At 33.5% G+C, this 22477-nt stretch overlaps 1 protein-coding gene across 8 annotated transcripts in view; it reads left to right on the forward strand.

The window, feature by feature from the left end:
- LOC139499358 (uncharacterized) overlaps nt 1–22477 on the forward strand; it is a 30743-nt gene that overhangs the window by 2982 nt on the left and 5284 nt on the right. The window contains exons 1-3 of one of the 8 annotated variants that reach the window (XR_011658167.1): nt 4704–4860; nt 11702–14772; nt 20272–20450. Coding sequence is in view for 5 of the 8 variants with exons in the window: in XM_071288041.1 (XP_071144142.1) it covers nt 11926–13011 (1086 nt within the window). In the remaining 3 variants the exon portion in view is untranslated. Of the gene's footprint in view, nt 1–1196; nt 1727–2594; nt 2902–4534; nt 4861–6225; nt 6392–11701; nt 14773–20271; nt 20451–22477 lie in introns of those variants that run through there. The other 7 variants (XM_071288040.1, XR_011658166.1, XM_071288043.1 and 4 more) reach the window with 7 other exon arrangements.

Consider the following 22477-nt stretch of genomic DNA (forward strand, 5'->3'; position numbering starts at 1 on the left):
CCGCATAGTCAGCTATAAAAGGCCCCGATAAGACAATGTAAAACAATTCAAACGAGAAAACTAACGGCCTTATTTATGTAAAAAAATGAACGAAAAACAAATATGTAACACAACAACAAACGACAACCACTGAATTACAGGCTCCTGACTTTGGACAGGCACATAGTTATATGTTTAGAGTGCTGTAATAAAAAGGTGCATTTTTTCTATAATTAGGAAACTTAATATCCCAATAAAAACGACGACATGATAATGAATAAATAATATGATTAAACCTTCACACGCGAACTTGTAGTTTTAGGAATAGGATTTAATATGTTGAATAGATAGCCACGAGAAAGAAAGTACTAATTTTAATTTAATTTAAGAATTGAATGTCATGCATGCAGTTACTTTTAATATTAAATTAAAGCGTGGATCGGAGCACATTTTGTATGAAATCCCAAGTGTAGTTTTTGTTAAGTATTCGCAAACCACTTTTTCCTTTCATCTTGACCCTAGTTACGGCCGTGACCCCACACTCAGAAAGGGTCAATATGCATCTTCATTTATCATAGTAAATTGCATTCTGATAAACTGAAGTATTTGCGTTACTGGCATCTGAAAAAAAAATGACAGATTGACGAACGGGTAAAACAATTTATAACCCCGCTATTTCGTAATTATTTTTTTTGGGGGGGGGGGGGGTGGATTGGATATAACTAATATACATATTGAATCATACAGTTTTTATATTGAAATTAACACCTAAAACTGTGATCAGCATTTTAACCCAAATTATTCAGTCGTTATATTTTGTTCCACTGCACATCGGCTAACCTCGGGTGATTCCGCTTGTCTCCGTCTGTTGGATGGAGGTACAGAATCAGCCGGGTTACGATGTGGAGAGTCGATAACGAAGAGGGACTGTATTGTTCGATTCACCTTGCTTTATCCCATGGGGAATGTCAATTAAAAATGAAAAGGTCGATGGTTGTTGAAAGAATGACAGTCTCGGTTTTATATGAGATGTGAAAAAAATCTATTTGATATTTCATATTCCTGACAAAACAATACAATACAAATGATATAACACTAAACTATTCTAATATAACAATTGGAATGATAAAATCTGATTTTTGACAGATAAAATAATCGATAATCAGGTGTTATTTTACCAAATGATTATTGATTTCAATGCTACAATAATTATAAACACCTGTCCTTTATGTGAAATGTATCAGTTTCTTTCTCTGGCATGCGACAGTGTCTTTACACTACATTTACAGTAAGTCTTAATGCATTATCGGTTTTCTTTTTAAGATCTTCTAACGTATAATTACTTTATTAATACATTGAAGTGCGTTGATGATAGGAGTTTTTTACGACCTTGACTGACTATACAGCCCTCGCCGCACGGTCGGTAACTTTCTCTTCTGGAAGCACCACTCGGAATGTATTAACAAAATGAACACTCAATATTGACTGGCAGTAAGAATGTTTGGTCACAATGTGACAAGAATGTGCCATTTTTGTTCATACAGACATTTTTTTCCTAAACAAAAGTGTCAACAGAGCGTATTATTACGTGAAACATACCTGTAATAAAACAGCTGATTTTTACCTGTAATTGAAAAAAAATGTATTATTTAAATCATCATACATGGAGAAATTGAGAAATAACACATGTGAGAGGATAATACAATCAATATCATTATTTTCTTATTTATGGATATAAATTAAGAAGGTAAGTTTTTATAGGAAAAATAGATGTTAAAATGTAAAACATTCATGTAAAATTTTCTAAGCAAAAAGGAAAATATAATTAAGGATGTTTATACATTGTCTTAAATTTATACGATTCTTTAATTTCACATGAACACGGAGTGATTGAAGCAGCAGAGATGCACATTAGGTAAAAAAAAATAATATGTGTGTTTCCTGGTATATCTTTAACAAAAATAGGGTAGGTAGGGATTTTTTTTCTATGAAACCATTTTTTATATTGAGTCTATGGGAGGGCATTCTGACTTTAACAGTGCTTATTGGAAAATGACAAAAAAAAACTTAATGGTAGGCTTTTTTGGAGCTTATATTAAAAAAGGGAGGTTAGGGAAAATAGGAAACACACATCTTTTTTTATTTGGCCTTATGCATACTCCGGTTACTTCCGTATTTTGAAGAAAGAAATTATTTTATTAGTAATATTTAAAGTTTGTTGAAGGATGTAATAATAACATACCTTAGCAATACAGTTTAGAAAATAAAGTTTTAAATACTATATAATTAAATTATCATTAATTCGGGGGTATGCATTTTTTCTGATTTCCAACTTCCTTAAGAAATTAATAGGTATTTTTATCAAGGAAAAGGAAAAATTATTATGGAGTATCCGGGAGACTTTTTAAAACGATTTTTATCATGTTCTCCCAATTCGTCTTTGAGGACTTTGAGATTAGAAATAAGTTTGTTCTCGAGTGTTTGTATATATATTTAGATTCCCTAAATGAATTATCGATTGACCCCCGTGCTGACCCTGTAATTGACAAGAAATAAGATTACTACGTAATAACATGTCATACGGTGACGTAAGATTACACTGAACAATTTACTCATTAAAATACCTACTGAGATTATCACATTAAATTTAATTGATTAACAAATAGAAAGAAGAATGGATGGTAAATAGAAAGAAGAATAGATATTGTCCTCGTTTGTTACGTAAAGTAAATACCACATGCTTTAAGCCCGGGATTTACCACCTCGTAGTAATTTAGTTATTTGAATGTTTCTTTGTACAACAAAACCGTGTAAAATAAAATCTAGTGAAAGTGGGAGAGACGATTTACAAATGATAATTTCTCCTAAAACGAAAAATAATGAAATAACTGCAGAGGAACCGGTGATAAATAAACATTGATCGTGAGTCTCATTTATTTCTTTATTGTCAATGACAAAATAATTTTACTAGTAACTATTTAATAACAAGTTATCTCATTGAGGTAAATTGAACGTCAATATTTAATAATTCTATTAAAGGGGGGGGGGGGGGGGGGTTAGGAGGGGTCCTGATCCCGATATCCCGGGCTTAAAAACACGAAATCCCGAGGTCCCGAAATTAAATCAAGTAAATCCCGGCATCCCGAAATCTGAAAAAAGAATTCCCGGATCCACACAATCGCACAGCTATGTAATTTCTTAGTTGTAAACAAGTGTAAATTGAAAACAACCAATACATCTATGATTGCGTTGGACATGTTGGACAAAAACCGTAATTTTCATATGTGTAAAACATTTCCTAAGGTCTAAATACAACACACTCAACATTTTCCAAAAGACCAAAAAAGTGAAAAAGTACATTTAAAAAAAAAGTAATTACATGTATTTAGACAGTCTAATTACTCATTCTTCTCAACTATAATTTCAATATATTTAAACACTGAAACTATTTCGTTTTACACATGTTTATTTAGTACGTTATTTTTCGGGTGTGTGTATATACATTTTCAAACTTAAATTGTATTTGTTTTATCAATTTTCTCATTTTTCATTTTTTTTTTTACTTTTTTCATGTTATCACAAAAAAGTCATCTTATATTTTGCATGCAGGCTTTTAACATCTCTATAACCTTTGCACTAGGTTGGTTATATGCAAATAGACTGTCTATCTTTATATATTTTTTGTAAGTGAATGTATAATGAATCTTTTATTCTGTAAAAACGAATTTTCCAATTACCCGAGTAGAAATGGCCAGACAATGTTAACTATAACATAACATGTTATCTGACCATCTTTATCTTGTAATCAGGTCACTTTACCGATGACCTGAAAGATAGTTTTTTGTTGACACAACATAAATCCAGTGTTAGATTTAAATCTCTTGCATGTTGAAATATATATAATTTATTGTATTGTATCTCTCTGTCTGTGCCAATACTACTTGCAGATCATCTTTTGTGAAATTTTGCAGTTCCGAATCGGTGCAAATAAACAAAGATAAACACAATTAGAAATAGACAACGATAAAGTTACAAAACAACATTTCATATATTTCAAGTTTTATAGAAAGTATTTGTTAGGGGTCAACAGTTTAACTTCAAGGACAAAAGGGGGTGGTTCCATAGTTTGTTTGTGCGCAAAGCGCGAACATTTTTTTCTATTTTGACTCTATCAATCAATTTTATTTTTCTCTCACAATTTAACAATATCAGGTATGGGGAAAATATATTACTGTTTAGTTAAAAACATTGGCATACTTATTTGTAACCTTGTATCTCGAACCTCCATCTGTTCAAAAAACGAAAATCAGTACACCTATCAATTAAAGATCATTAAACAATTAATATTACCTTTTCATAAAACAATTTAAAACTTCTCAATTATTTATGATCTCTTGTAAATATAACTGACAAAAAATTAATAACAAAATATTTGCCGAGTCATATAAGAATCAAATATTCTTATTATTATTCATAACGTAATATGATTTTTTAATCGACATTTTCAGGGTCACGTGTTTGTTGTGTTCGTAAAAGATTTGCACATTAACCACAAAGCTTACCATTGTTAATCGTGACAAAATAAAGTACTGTATTAAAATCAGATTCTTTCAATTTAATTTACTAATAAAACATCTTGTCGGGATTTTTAAAGTTTATAAAAATAGAAACCAATTGTCGTGAGTGGGTTAGTAAGTGGTGTATGTATACACACACAAAACCAAGGACGGGCTTTAAAAGATTGTTTATATTGTTTTGTTCGGTATATTTAACATCATTATGCGACTTGTGCAATACACAAATACATCTTATTATTAGGAATAATTTATAATAACGCGGGAATTATAGTTATTGTATGAAATTACACAAGATCTTTTAAAGGTAAAGTTAAATTAGATTATACTTTTATTTCATATAAGTTATACACAGGCACTTGTCTCAGAAAAAAATTCCTCTATACCTTAATATAACATTATATATTAAGATATATAGATTTTTTTTCTAAGACAAGTGCCTGTGAAGTTATAGATTTAATTAAAACGACAAACGATGATTTACTTTTGGACCCTAATAATTTATTTTAAATAGAGACTAAAGTGAATTTTAGTATAAAAAGTAAAATCCTCAAATACAGAACTCCAAAGAAAAAATTCAAACAGAAAAGTCCCTAATCAATGAAGAGGCAAAATCAAAATCTCAAACACATCAAACGAATGGATAACATAATATTAATGGTATATTTCACCATGACCAGCTAATTTATTTCTCTGACCAGTTACGTGTTTCTTATTACCAGTAAGTTCTTGTATTTTGGTGTACTTCTTACTGACTAGTTCACGTGTCTCTAATCCAAGTCATTTTGATGTGTTTTTTCTTGACCATAGTTAAATTTTTTCGCCCCTTACCGTAGTTCAATTTTCTCCTTACCTTAGAAACCACGATTAACATATATTTTTAACCTATAATATGAAATAAAAGAGACCTAGAAAAATGTAATTGTACGATTTCTCTATCTTCTTATATCTATGTTTAAATCGCTTATATATGACCGTCGGTTGTCTTCTGAGGTAAATTCGATCGTTATACAAAATGTAATTAGATGGCGTCTAGACTAAAGTACACACGAAACGAGGATACAAATTATCAAGCCCCTGCCTTGTAAATTGTTTATTTTTGACTTTTTATAATTGGGATATATACGTTTTAGTATGTTATGAATTATATATGAGAATTCGAGTCAAATCGGTGAACATTAAATTGACAGCTAATGCCCCTTAAATTCTTCATTTTTATAACGATACCACAGAAAAATTGTCGATGTGGACTCATTTCGGGGCCTGTTATAGCTGACTATGCGGTATGGGCTTTGCTCATTGTTGAAGGCCGCACGGTGACCTATAGTTGATAATTTCTGTGTCGTTTTGTCTCTTGTAGATAGTTGTCTCATTTGCAATCTTCTTTTATATATTATACTGATAAACTAAGTTACTTTGTACCAGAGACAAACGTATTTAACTACAAATCTCAGTTCGTGTGTGAAACCCAGAAAACGTGTTGGTGACCTGATTATGATTAATATAACAAAAGGACAATTTCAATATAAACTTATGTTCAAACTGTCAAAATTTGTCAGGAATTCAACAGTTTAAGGTCTAATAACTTTGTAACACAGAATGTAATTTTTCTAATTGTCCTGTTTACATCACAACGAAATGTGATAACTATCATTTTACGTCAATATTTTCCACTTCAATAACTGCACTTGTAGACTACTATAGATTAGATGTATTTTACCCAATGTTTCAGTGGTGTTCCATTACCGCCTTCAAAGTTAAATCTTTTATACGTATAGGATACACGATTTTTATATAACTTGCTCGTTGTATTAGTGACAAACGATGAATATATAAAGGTAGGAATTTTTCATAATTTTACACAAAAAATAATTGTATAATACTAAAATTCTCATCCCCAAATAAGAATGAATAATCCCGTGAAAAGGAGTAATTATTTCCCGTTTGTTCCATTATGAACGAGAGGAACATTTTGCTGAAAGAGTTCATAGTAAGAAAGCAAACGAACGAATTTTCAGAACGATTTAGAGCTTGTAAAATTGTGTAGTCACCTATTGTTCAAGACTATATTGAGCAGCGTCGGATAGAAATCGACCTTCTGAAATTCCCGTATACATGTACATGTATAAGACTTTTGTTAATTTCACAACTTTTAAACACGAAATATAAGATGAATTTATTCTGTTTTGTGGGCTTCTCATATCAACTCAATTTTCAAACAGATACAAACTTTCTCTTTACTTTTCAACCCAAAATAAGTTAACACACATATTGACATTTGTATAAGGTTGATGGTTTCTATCCGATGCTGCTCATATATACTGTATTGCCTTCTAGATGTTTGTCGTAGGGTTGCTGCCTCATTGACATATTCAGAACTTCTCATATACACATTTAAATTAGTCTATATAAATAGAACTCTATTTAGGTTAAGAAAATTTAATAAGATTTGGTTGGTGGGATATAATCGGTAGTATATCTTTATAACTATCTGTATATGTAAATAGATAAATACAAATGTATACTTTACTGGCTATACAAATAAACGATCATAAACAGAAGAATACAAGTACAAACTTATATCTACTTCAACGTTTGGTCAATGTATAACAAACCATGGGAACAATCATTGATAGAACAGAATATTTCCCATACCTCCTTGTTTCTTAGTATATACACTTTCCTAGGAAAGAGATTTGGCACCAACAGACATGTTTAACCCCACCACATTCTGTATGTGCCTGTCACAAGTCAGATACAGGTGGATTAAGAGGGTTTTCTGAGGACTTGCCCCCCTTTTGAAGGAAAAATATGTAGTTAGTGTCCTCTCCCCCTTATAAAAAAATTCTGGATCCGCCACTGTCAAGATCCTATAGTTTGGTATTTGTAGTAGTTCATTTGTCGTAAATTGTTTTCTTGAATTGTTTGGTAATAAATAGGCCTATAGTTTTCTCAATTGAATTGTGTCTAAAACAAATTCATGTTGGGGCCTTTTATAGCCGACTATACTGTATTTTTGTCCCTATCCAGTTCAATTGAACTTTGATTGAAAGTTGTCTCCTTGGTAATAATGCTACATCCCCATTATTTTTATATTTCCCTGGTGTACTTGGGCAAAATTAAATTTGAAACATCTCCCATCAGGGAAAAGATAATCAAGTCAACTCTGAATTCGACTCTCTTTCGCCAGGGTCAGGGTATGTAGTGTTTATATTATATCATAATTTAACAGTACCTTCTTTGATGGACATACATGTATTTTGATAAGTGATGTCAATATCCAGAACAAACATACGTTGTTGAACCCATGTCAGAAAAAGTATACTCTAATAAAATATATCCATATTGGTCAATCAAGTTTTGCCCGAAATTAAGTTAAGAGGGGGTGGGGTTGGAGTGGGGGGGGGGGGGATATAAATGACGTCGTTCTTAAGTCAACCCTGAATTTGTCACTTTTCCGCCAGGGTCAGGGTCAGAATGACAATCATGATCAATATGAATTTTGTATGGTAACTTTTTCGTGGACAAAAAATGGTTGATTACATATTGAATCACTGAAGCGTGACTGGAGCGCCCCCACCTTTTAGGTCAGTCAGCGGGCCCCCTTTACAAAAAGTTCTGGATCCGGCACTGTCTTGTAGTACAGACGATTTTAAAGGTACATCATTCTCTATAATATAAGTTGTATAGACATGTCACATACCATACATATAATTATGACAGTAGTTAAGATTAAATTGTATTGATGTGTAGGAGTCAGATATAAGTAGTTTATAATCACTTCAAATATTATATCGTCATGCATGCAGTTAAAAGCAAATAGATATTTAAATTATTACGAAAATGTATGTGTATACAATGTCAAAACAACAGGATTGGTCACAATAGGAACAACAGGCATAGGCAAATATTATGAAGTTAAAATGATAATACTAATTATAATTATAATGACAAAAGATAATTAGATACATAAAAAAGACTATGTCCCTAGTACACGGATGCCCAATCCGCACTATCATTTTCTATGTTCAGTGGACCGTGAAAATGGGGTAAAATGTGCATTAAAAAAAAGATCAAATCATAGGGAACATGTGTACCAAGTTTCAAGTTGATATATAGGACTTCAACTTCTTAAAAAACTTCCTCGAATAAAAACTTGAACCTGAAGCGGGACAGACGGTGACGGACGGATGAACAACGTACGAACGCAAAGACGAACACACAATGCAATTACAGTTTAAGAAGGAGTGGGTCATTCAATAAAATGTTAGTTATATTTGAAATGATGACAGATGATGGTGTTACCTAATTCTAATGCAGTATTTAAAATACGTATTTAAACAGATCAGATTTATATGAAATATAAGGAACGGCTATAGATATTAGATGTCAGGGAGGAGAGTTAATAAAACCACCACGTAATACCATTACTATTATTATTATATACACGTCATATTTTGGAAGGTGTCGGTTTACAATAGGATATTATGACTTAAGAAATTATAATCTATTGCGTTTTCTACAATAGGAAAGGAAACGATATAAACGTGAGTGCATGTTACATGACTGAACAGTGGCGGATCCAAAACCTTTCAGGGGGTTATTTTGGAGGGGCGCTGACTTGACATAAAAAGGGGGCTCTAGTCATGCAGTTTAATGATTTCTTATATAATCCACAAAATGTTTCCAACAAAAAGGGGACCCGCCCCCTGGCCCCCTGGAACCCCCCCAATGCCCCCCTGGAACCGCCCTAATGAGCATGAAACAGTTCTAACAATGAATTTCTGTTTTTTTGGTGAGTTCGAGTTATGAGAGCATGCATGGATTGAGTTTTTTTTAGAAAGAGAATACTGTCAAAAAAGAACCGGAGAAATTGGTACAATTGAATAAGACAGGATAATGGTGTAAACATAAATAATAGAAAAAAACTAGGCTAAAAATAGAAAGAATAGAAGAATGGTTAAACAGACAATAGTCAAAGAAACGAGTCCATTTCTTTACTTGATCATTATACAGTTGTGTGTGTAGCAACTGTATTCTCTTGGCAAACGATGGTTTTGAAATTTACTCTTTCAGTAGTGGAATCAGAACTTCCTGTGTAAAATCTACACGACTTAAGCTAAAGAAATTATATTCAGTGGAAGGATTTCGATGTATATTAAGTTAAAATCAGACACCCGGAAGAGAATACCATAAGTCACAATACATATTTGTCACAATAGCATGTGAAGACGTCGATATACAGATGATTCTTATAAAAGGTTTTGTTCTTGTGATGTAATTATAAACGATATTGTCAGTTAATTCATGTATAAAGCTAACGTAACTACATGTAAGAAGTAATATATATGGGCGGATACATGCTCACGTACCTCCATGTAAGACGTACATTGTAATATATATGCATGGGTGGATACAAGATTTTAAAAGTATTGGACTATTCTGACCTGATATCGTCGATGAAAAGTTCCACTATTTCAGAACAGATTTAAACTTCCTTAAGGAAAGATCTTGTGATTGCGGAATAGCCTCTAATATTTCGAAAATAGTATATTGTTTAAATACAGAAAAAATAAAAGGAAAAAGAAAGAGTGTTAGAGCAATCCTCTTAGGTAGGCATATAGGAGCAAGAGGAAAGACCTGTTGGACTATACTTGTATTCTGACCTGATATCGCCGAGGAAAAGTTCGATCAATTTCAGAACAGATTAAAACTTCCTTTAGGAAGGTACTTGTTATCGTGTTATAAATTTCTCTAGGATTTCGAAAAAGTATATTGTTGAAATACAGAACAAAAAAGAAAAAAGTAAGAGTGATAGAGCAATCCTCTTAGGTAGCATATATATATAAGTAAGAGCAAATACTTCAAGGTTGACTGGGAGCTAGAGAAATGTGCCCGTGTGAGATGTCTACGTGTGGACTATAGCACAAGTAAAATCTGACTCAGCGTGTCGGTCTAATACAAAGCAGGTTTTATATTCATATTAAAATTTTCTCGTCCTTGCATAAAGTTTGCCACTGGACGTTAAACAGCCACTCATCATCAGCATCATCATAATCATGTAAATGGTGGTATGCGAAATTTGCACTTAATATCGCATTGAATAGAGCCAAGCGATTCTACAGTTTAAAATGATGAGTTTGTGTACTGATATTAACCTGTGTTCTGATTAAATATAAGTAAGTTTGCCAGATAATTACAGAACGTGCAGTCAATAGTATGATTATGTACCCACTTCCACAGAACGTGCAGTCTACACTAATTAAAACACTCGTGTGATGTTCGTTATACAGTATCTGCTATAATCATTGATGATTTATGTCTCTCTACATGTTCTATATCTATACGAGATGTATAATCATTCTCAGTTTCAAGTATATTTCATTTTACCATATAGTTCTCTAAAAATGTCGCCTCGGTTATGCTCGGCAATGATTTTTTAGTTATAGATTCCCTACTTTAAAAAATCCTGGATCCACCCCTGTATATTTATAATCATATATATATAATGCAATACCATTTGGTTTATCCATGAAAGTATTATATTGACACTGGTAATATAATACTTCCATGGTTTATCTTTTGTCCAGTGCCAAAGAAACAGGCCGTTACAGGCGTGGATCCGGCCATTTATAAAAGGGGGAGGGGATGTTCAAAACCCATGGAATACCACTAAACATGTACATAACACATATAAAAAAATCCTGAAAACCCATCGAAACCGCCAATTCGTTATAATTCTTAAAATTCCTCAGATACCCATTGTAATTTATAAAGGATTTTTTAAAAATATTTTTGAGTACTTTTTGTCGTTAGGTTTCTGTCACGTTTTACCCATACTGCTTAATTGTAATTTATTTGATGATGTTCCGAAGTAAAGATATTTTCAATAATTGATTTGATATCACATTATTAATTTTATGCCAAGAATTTTTTTGAGCAATCCTTCATTTATAAAGTTCTATGGAATGTAAACCAGTAGAATCCAGTAGGTGGACTTGAACAATTATCTTGATTAGTCTCGTCATAGAGGGAAGAATGTAATGATCTGCGTCAGTGATGTGCTTTCTACGATGTAGCAGAACTAACATTTGTTCTATGGAAATGTACCAAAAAATACTTAATCGCTTTCTCTTCTTCTTTTTCAGATCAGCGCGTGAATACACATAGTGTCGTCTGCTCCCAGATGGGAATATATTGGTAGCTAGAATAAATGGATAAAAAAAAGTGAATTAAGATTTTCAAAGACTTCACCTTGTACTTGGAAGTAGTAAGTTTGTTGTATGAGAATTAAGAAATTAATACTTGAATGATGTGAGCTAAACATTTAGTGAAAAAAAATCTTTAATTATTTACCAGTCAAACATTCAAAATGGTGGATTTCGATAAGTTGGACAGCGACACCTTACAAGATACCTTTCGGTTATTAGATGATTTTAACGAGGAAGGATTTAATTGGAGGGACATGAACATATTTTCTCAACCTGCCGATGAATACATAGAGAACTTTTTTAGTCGAAAGAAACAAAAAAGTCGGACGGACAAATTATTTTCTTCTTTCCCCTCATTTGCATCAAGTGCAAGAAGTTCTGTTGATGCGGACGCTAAGTTTGCCGATGACGTCTTTTCATTTACTAAAAACAGATTCAGACGTTCGGAGTCTTCATATTCCACGACTTCCGGTTATGAAACATCGAGTTCAAACGAGACTATATCTGAAGAAGTGAATGACAGGAGAAAAAATTCATCATCTACGCCTTCTCAATCAAACTATTCTAGCCGCTGTTCAACGCCGTCGAAATCTAAATATTCGCCAAGTTCGTCTGCTTCTACGCCATTAAAATATAAATATTCGCCATCTTCGTCTGCTTCCACACCATTCAAAACTTACAACAAACAACGCGAAAGGACATATTCACAACGAAATGATTCAGATTTATCTAAAAGACTAGAGAATAAGTTTATGAAGGACGAGAGACATTCAGTACCTCACGAGATTTACTCTGATTGTCCGACAACGCCAGAAGATCACGAACGTCCGCATTCCGTTCCCGTTCATGGTGCGGACGTCAGTGACAGTGATTCTAACTCTAGTTTACGCTATTTTCCGAGTATAAGTATGAATAGTTCTCGAGACTCATTATGTTCTGAACCTTTAGATCGTTTTATGTCTAGACTATCAAGTTTTTCGTCTGGATCCTCTCGGGCGTCATCGGTAGTCCAAGATGATCCATATTCTAGTCCCAGGAAGTCACAACAGGAATACTCACACAAGGGCGACAACCCTTCCAAATTAGAATCAAATAGTTCAAGTAATTTACCAGACGTTCTGAAAGGAGACCCCAATGGACCTCAAGTTAGAAATGTCCCAATTGCAATGCCGCATAAAGAAAAGGAGACATGGACAGAAAAACAAGGAAGAATTGAAGATGCGTTGAAATGGCTACGGTCAGAACTGGTAAGACATAATTTAGTATTAGAATGTTTCCCCTCTGCCTGTATTTTGATCAGTTGTTAACAATTGCGCCTATAAAATCACTTATATGTGCGGTCAAATTTACCGTTGTCCGGGAGTTCATAACTTATATATATATAAACGAACTTAGCGCCGATGTCATAATGATTAACCTTACATTAATAAATTTCCACATTAACATAACTGAGGATTTATTTCAAGTTAGGTATATACATATAACTGAATACAATATAAAATCTGTAGAGGCTTTTCATCGACATGTTTACCAAACAAATTTCTTAATTGCTGGCGAAACTAGACAAATAAGGGGCATTAAGTTTTACCCTTGTCCGTCTGAACGTTTGTAAATGTAAGTTTGTCCGGCGGTCCGTACGTCCGAAAGTTGGTTTCAGTTCTCTAACTTTAGTTTGCCTCAACCATATGTAATACAACTTCAATTTGTTCGTCTATCGAAATTATAAATAACTTCAAGATCCACTTTCGGAAGCCCTTCTCCGCCAATCATATAAACGAGGTCTCTAATATGCAAAACATACAATACGTACACCCATATCTTATCAAAATATACCATACTTTCATTGACACATACTCCATATCTCGTTGGCATACTATAATTTCATTGACCTACCATAATTTTATTAATCTATGATGATAATTAAGTCTATATACCATATCTCATTAGTTTAATTGACATATAATCCATGTCTCTTTTAAGTATACCTCATATCTATTTAAAATATATACCATAATTTCATTTAAATGTATTCCATATCTCATCGACATATACATCCGTCACTATCTCTTTGACGTTTACCCTTTAATATCAGAGAGCTTATCTTTATTTGTTATGTAACATGCTGACTATAAATAAAGCTTTGAATTTGAATTGAATTGAACTTCATATTACGTTGACATGCCGTAATTTCATTGACATATACCTCATATCTCATTGACGTATACCTCATATCTCATTGACGTATACCTCATATATCATTATCGTATACCTCATATCTCATTATCGTATACCTCTTATCTCATTGGAATATATTTCGGAAGCGACAACCATGGTGTGGTTGTCGCTTTGACATATTCACCATTTCCTTTCTCAATTTTACGTATACCTCATATATCATTGACGTATACCTCATATTTCATTGACGTATACCTCATATATCATTATCGTATACCTCATATATCATTGACGTATACCTCATATTTCACTGACATACAACCCATATCTTATTTTAAAATCATTTCTCATTGACATATACCATACATTTCATTAACATACTCCATAGTTCGTCGTCTACATTATATCTTATTGACATCGGTAAGATACTCTAGTTAACGTGAACACGTGCTCGATATTTTCCAATCAGGATTACGTATACGTACGTTTGCTTAAAACTTTTTATAGACTGATTGTAACAGGACAATCTCACTTTGAAAGTTTAATGCAGACTGGTTATAAGTTGGTGGTAACAGTGGTGGATTGAGAATTTTTCATGAGTGGGAAGAGGGGAACCCACTGACTGCCTAAGAGGAGGCCCGCTTCGGTCATGCTTCAGTGATTCCCTATATATAATTAACCAAATGTTTCCCTGAAAAGGGGGTGGCCGGCCCCCAGCCCCCCCTAAATCCACCTCTGGGTAGGTAATACTTTGTACAGACTAGTTGTCAAGTCGGGTATCTTGCTTTGTAGTAACTGTTTTAAGTCGATAATCCCAATTTTAGATATGTGTTGTTAATTTAAAACATTATACATACCGGTTGTAAGTTTATAGACAATAACTGTTTAGTGGCTGTATTTGTACGAGGCTAGGAAACAAGGTGTATGCGAGCTTTTAGCGAGCTACTACACCTGTTTCGAGCCGAGTACAAATACAGCTGATATTTAAAGACACTAAACAGTTATTGTTTTTATCCTGCAATTAATTCTGTATATTGTTTGTGTTTTGAAAGACACAAAAACTAACATATTTAACATTTATTTTCGATTTGTAATCCCTTGAGGCCGCGTAGTAATATCAAAATCACACATTACGCTGAAGACGGGTTCGCAAAAAAGAATCTCGAATGGTCAACAATAATACATCGCTCAAGGTGAATAATTATCTATTTTAACATAACAACTAATTTCAACAGTAAAAACAAATAACAAAACATTGTCAAATTTGAAACAGAAGTGTACGAGTTGTCCTACGCTTCAGACTTGACATTCACTAAACATGCATGCTGAAATTGACATGGTTGATTTTGTAACACAATCATACACATTCAAGTTTAAATCGACTATTGTCATCGTCATTGGAATGCAACTGGAATACACATTCTGAGGTCACACAGGTTAAACAATACTCAGTCCGGCAGTGGGCGGAGCTTAAACCTTTAAAGCGATATCTGTATAGTATACAGATACAGCATAGCGATATCTGTAGGGCTGTATCTGTATAGTAGGACACCCAATTGCAGGATAAATAGACAATAACTGTTTAGTGTCTTTAAATATCAGCTGTATTTGTACGAGGCTAGGAAACAAGGTGTATGCGAGCTTTTAGCGAGCTACTACACCTGTTTCGAGCCGAGTACAAATACAGCTGATATTTAAAGACACTAAACAGTTATTGTTTTTATCCTGCAATTAATTCTGTATATTGTTTGTGTTTTGAAAGACACAAAAACTAACATATTTAACATTTATTTTCGATTTGTAATCCCTTGAGGCCCGCGTAGTAATATCAAAATCACACATTACGCTGAAGACGGGTTCGCAAAAAAGAATCTCGAATGGTCAACAATAATACATCGCTCAAGGTGAATAATTATCTATTATACAGATACAGCATAGCGATATCTGTAGGGCTGTATCTGTATAGTAGGACACCCAATTGCAGGATAAAAAACTTTATACATATCGGTTGTACGTACGTTTAAAACTTTTTATCCTGCAATTGGGTGTCCTACTATACAGATACAGCCCTACAGATATCGCTATGCTGTATCTGTATACTATACAGATATCGCTTTAAAGGTTTAAGCTCCGCCCACTGCGGACTGAGTATTGTTTAACCTGTGTGACCTCAGAATGTGTATTCCAGTTGCATTCCAATGACGATGACAATAGTCGATTTAAACTTGAATGTGTATGATTGTGTTACAAAATCAACCATGTCAATTTCAGCATGCATGTTTAGTGAATGTCAAGTCTGAAGCGTAGGACAACTCGTACACTTCTGTTTCAAATTTGACAATGTTTTGTTATTTGTTTTTACTGTTGAAATTAGTTGTTATGTTAAAATAGATAATTATTCACCTTGAGCGATGTATTATTGTTGACCATTCGAGATTCTTTTTTGCGAACCCGTCTTCAGCGTAATGTGTGATTTTGATATTACTACGCGGGCCTCAAGGGATTACAAATCGAAAATAAATGTTAAATATGTTAGTTTTTGTGTCTTTCAAAACACAAACAATATACAGAATTAATTGCAGGATAAAAACAATAACTGTTTAGTGTCTTTAAATATCAGCTGTATTTGTACTCGGCTCGAAACAGGTGTAGTAGCTCGCTAAAAGCTCGCATACACCTTGTTTCCTAGCCTCGTACAAATAGACCTTTTCAATATCTCTCGACACCTACAGTTGAGAACGACTACGACAGGTAAAATGTGAAGGGTCGTCTCAAAAATAAAAAAAAATGAGATCATTATTGATTTTATTGCTTTCAATCATTGACAATGATAAAACTTTCCTACAGAGTCCATGTTTTTTTTTAAATTTATTATAAAGAAAAGGATATACTTTAAGTCATATTTCATCTTTTAGACGGTTAGCTTCTAGCTGTCCTGGTTGAATTTTGAAAACGAAAAGAACAAATTATGTTTTATTGTAGTTGATATTTAATTAAACAATGATTATGTCGGTTAACAAGGGCGGCACATGTCTGTTAGTTTTGGCCTTGGATGCCTCCATAACTTACTCAATACTTTGTATCATTTCAATTCACCAATTTGGGGTTCCACTTGAATGTTGTATTCAACAATCACTGCTTAAATGTTGTAACATTGAAACGAGGGGTCAATTATTTTTTTTTTCAAAATTCATCCAGGAAAAACTTTACCTCAAACAAGATATCTTGAAGCGTTGATAAAAAAAAAACAATAATAAAAAAAAAAAAACAATAACAAAAAAAAAAACGTGATATTTTCCTTCGACCTAAAAAAATCAATATGTAATTATGTAAACATTGAATATGTACATCAACTAAGGTAAAGATCGGTGGAAAAACACAAAGATGGTCGTGTTCTCAAGTGTGATACGGACGTACGGTCCAGTGTTCTTTTTCATTTTTGAAAAAATCATAAAAGCTTTTACACCAACAAATAAAATCGTTATTGGCATGCGGCAAATATTTAACGAAAGACTCACATAATCACAAAAGTGAAGAGAAAATGTGTTAGGATTCTGAATGATTGGAATATTTGTTTAATCAATTCAACATGAAATGTCGTGCAAATTCATACGAAATAAGAATATTATATGACAGAGACATATGTATGGTGGATGCGGACGTTTCCCCTTTTCGTGTTTTCGGGGAAATCTAGACTTGAAATCGAGAAAGTGAAATCGAGAAATTGAGAAATCGGGAAATCGAGAAATCAAGAAATTGGGAAATCGAGAAAGCAAAAACGCAAAATCAAGAATTCATTTCGCGTTTTCTCTTGCGTGTTTTGGCGTTTCTGCTTTCTTGATTTCTCGATTTCTCGATTTCCCGATCTTTCCCGATCTTATCTGTTTCCCAATTTCTCAATTTCCCGATTTCTCAATTTCTCGATTTTTCGAATTCCCAATTTCGCGTTTGCAAAATGAAAGGAGACGTCACGAAAACGCGAAAAGGCGAAATAAATGGCCGCATCCGGCCACCATACATATATTTATTTATTTATTTGGTTGGTATATATTCTTACACTATATAGTCAAATCAGTATGAAACCGCCAATCCAATATGATACGAAATGATAATCACGATGGTTTTTTGTCTTTGAGACAACCCATCCATTTTACCTGTAAACTGTAGGTGTCATTAGTCGGTGTCTAGAGAAGTTGAAAAGGTCTATTACAGCTGATATTTAAAGACACTAAACAGTTATTGTCTATATACATACCTGTTGTAAATTTAAAACTTTTTACAAACAGGTTGTACGTTTAAAACTTGATATACACATGGAGAAAGGTATTGCAACACCAAATTGAAATTCAAATTTGAAAAACACTCTTTGTTGTTTTGTGATATAATTTGTTGAAATAGAACATTATTTAAATATCACCTGAGTTTAATTAATAAATATCGACTTGATAAGTTCTTATCTGCACATGCAGCTACTGTACTCGTAAACAATAAAACAGATGTTTTTATCCTCATTGTTTTCAACACTTTAAATAACCAAGTTTATAAAGTTATGTGATTGACACCTTGTAATTGGTCATCCACAACTCATAACTGCAGCAAGATGGCAGATAATCAGCATGAGAGAATCAGGTATGTCGCTGTGACAATTTCACGTATTGTTGGTCTTCACCAGTCCACTATAAGTCGTTTTGAGAATAAAAATCAGGAAACAAACGATGTTAAAGACCTTCCGAGATCAAGAAAACCCCCTATAACATCTGCTAGGGAAAATCCAGCATAATGAAGAAGGAAACCCATTGCAAACAAAACAATCCTAAAAAGAGAGTGATGACCATACTGGAGCCTTTAAACAAGAACTGTTCGATATCGGCTCATCGCTACTGGTTATCGTGCGATAAGACCATTTCGGGGACCTTTGCCTACGAACAGACACACAGTTGCCCGTATCCAATATAGTGCAGAGCTCGCCAAAGTTGGAAATTAGCATCGTGGAGGAAGAGTGTTCCAATGGAATTCGGTTTATCTTCCTTGGCCCGATCGTAGCCTGAATTTGAACCATATCGAGCATATATGGGACACTATTGGGCGTAAAGTGCACGAAAGGCCCAGTTCAAACACGTCATGAAATAAACAATACCCTTCGTCAGGAATGGTTGCTGATATCTTAGCAACAAATTAGTCGACTTATGGCAGGAATCAGAAGACGTTAAGATGCGGTTATACGTTTGCTGCGCACAAAATACTAATTATTTGGCGTATAACGATCAACCATGATGTGAACAATCATCTAAAGATAAATTTTGAAATGTCTGACATTGTAAAGTTCGACTACTGTAACAGTAAAAGTTGTAAAATGCATTTTTTTTTGTACAGAAAACACTTCATTTTGTTATAAAAATTTTGGTTAGATAAAACATTTTTTTTCATGCATTTTTTGTTCGTTTTAATGCCAATGTTATCATTAACTATGTTTCAATATTATTTTACAAATATTTTATCATATTCCATCCAAAATAAGAGGCTAACTTTTCTAGTTAAAAATCAAGGTGTTGCAATACTTTTTTCCATGTGTATACATACCGGTTGTACGTTTAATAAAATTGAGAATGGAAATGGGGAGTGTGTCAAAGAGAGAACAACCCTACCATAGAGCAGACAACAGTAGAAGGTCACCAACAGGTCTCCAATGCAGCGAGAAATTCCTGAACCAGGAGGCGTCCTTCAGCTTCAGCTGGCCCCTAAACAAATATATATACTAGTTCAGTGATAATGAACGTCATACTAAACTCCAATTTGCACACAGGAACCTAAAAGTTAAAATAATACAAGACTAACAAAGGCTAGAGGCTCCTGACTTGGGACAGGCGCAAAAATGCGGCGGGGTTAAACATGTTTATGAGATATCAGCCCTCCCCCTATACCTCTAGCCAATGTAGAAAAGTAAACGCATAACAAAACGCACATTAAAGTTCAGTTCAAGAGAAGTCCGAGTCTGATGTCAGAAAATGTAACCAAAGAAAATAAACTAAATGACAATAATACATAAATAACATCAGACTACTAGCAATTGACTGACATGCAAGCTCCAGACTTCAATTAAACTGATTGAAAGATTATGTTTTCATCATACGAATATCAGTCACAATCCTTCCCGTGAGGGGTTAAGTATCATACCATCATAACATATATAAGAAGAATATAACCCGTGTCATGCCAACAACTGGTTTTTAAATAAATGTGTTTAGTTCCGATTCAAAGACCCTATAAGTGAATCAATATTAACGCCAAAATATGTAATCTTTAATGACCTGACATTATGTAAGTTTATACAGACCGGTTGTAAGTTTAAAACTTTATACATACCGGTTGTAAGTTTAAAACTGTATACATACCGGTTGTAAGTTTAAAACTTTATACAGACCGGTTGTACGTTTAAAACTTTATACATACCGGTTGTAAGTTTAAAACTTTATACAGACATGTTGTAAGTTTAAAACTTTATACAGACAGGTTGTAAGGAGATGATTACTTAAGAAAAGAATCAAGCAGGCATGACAGTGATTATTATCTTTAAGTAGAAAATTACTTCTGCCAAAAGATAAAGCTAACAGAAGGCACGCGAGCTGGTGATTTATTGTTTTTGTCTGCTGATAAAGGTACAAAGCAAGGGTGCTGTTAGGATGCAGAAATAACATACAAATGTCATTTATTACACTTAATGCAAACAATTTTCACTTTTTAACGAAATTGTTATTGCGTATAGAGTTTGCAAATGAAGGGGTGAAATATTGGTAAACTAAATGGAAAAGAAACCTTGAATTATCCATGATGGGAACATTTCAAAATGATTTCTTTTCTTGTACAGAAGGAACTTTTGATTTATATAATAATTCCATACGGAAATAATTTCGTTTGGGGAGAAGGGGAAAAAGGGGGGAGGGTGTCTTCTAAGGTATTGCATTTGCTGTATTTAATCTCAATGCCTTAAACTATCTATAAATGGAACAGAAAATAAATAATTAATTGAAGCTTATAATAGATTTATAAAAGGTGCTTGATAAAAATTACGTACCAAGGAAAAGTGTAAGAGTTTTATCCCATACTTTTGGTCTACCTCTTAAGAATCATTTTTATTAATGATTACAGCTAACAGTTCTGAAGCTGTATCTTTGAGTTCAACAATCAAATAACACAAATACTATTTAAAAAGTCAATCGGCTATCAATCATACAACGGTATGTGCTCAAGCGAAAACAACCGTAACAAAACCAGTAAAATACAAAGTAGATCTTTTACTTTCGGTTAAGTCCTCCTTTTTGTAACCCCAAGTATACATACATACTTCATTATCAATGACAATTATATCTTGATTTGAAAGTAATCGGTGCTGACAGAACAAAGCCGATTACATCTCATGATGAATCTTCAAATGCACACGGAGTGCATTGTGGGTAATCTTGATTATGAGGTAGCTGAAGGGTATTCTTTTGATATGCTATTATAGTTAACTGGAGGATCATAGGTGATCTAAAAAGACATGGAAGGCGAAAATGTACTAAAAGCTGCATAATTGTATCTTCATGTTCAGGTATTTCACATCCAATCTTTTATGGTAATATTCTTTACAAAGCACAACAATGTCAGTATTCACCTCAAAAGCTTACAAAACCTTTAAACAGACTTATTAAGAAGGGACATAGTTACGATACTGTTGTCAGGTCATTAAAGATTGCATATTTTGGCTTTAATATTGATTCACTTATAAGGTCTTTGCATCGGAACTAAACACATTTATTTGAAAAAAAAAACAGTTGTTGGCATGACACGGGTTATGTTCTTCTCATATATTTTATGATAGTATGATACTAAACCCCTAACGGGAGGGATTGTACCTGCTATTCATATGATGAAGACATAATTTTTCAATCAGTTTATTTGAGGTCTGGAGCTGGCATGTCAGTTAACTGCTAGTAGTCTGTTTACGTATTATTGTCAATTTTTTTTTGTTACATCTTCTGACATCGGACTCGGACTCGGACTTCTCTTAAACTGAATTTTAATGTGCGTATTGTTATGCGTTTACTTTTCTACATTGGCTAGAGGTATAGGAGGAAGGTTGAGATCTCATAAACATGTTTAACCCTGCCGCAATTTTGCGCCTGTCCCAAGTCAGGAGCCTCTGGCCTTTGATAGTCTTGTATGATTTTTAATTTTAGTTTCTTGTGTATAATTCGGAGTTTAGACTAGTATGACGTCCATTATTTCTGTACTAGTATACATATTTTTTAAGGGGCCAGCTGAAGGACACCTACGGGTGCGGTAGTTTCTTGCTACATTGAAGACCCATTTGTGGCCTTCGGCTGTTGTCTGCTCTATGGTTGGGTTGTTGTCGCTTTGACACATTCCCCATTTCCTTTCTCAATTTTATTTATCATTTGACACCGACCATAGCTGCACATGTTAAAACTTCGAGATAATCCCATTCGCCCACTTTTTGGATTGGTCGAGATGGTCCTATTTGTTCACATTTTGTATTGG

Source organism: Mytilus edulis, chromosome 12 (genome assembly GCF_963676685.1).
Source record: "Mytilus edulis chromosome 12, xbMytEdul2.2, whole genome shotgun sequence".
Taxonomy (NCBI): domain Eukaryota; kingdom Metazoa; phylum Mollusca; class Bivalvia; order Mytilida; family Mytilidae; genus Mytilus; species Mytilus edulis.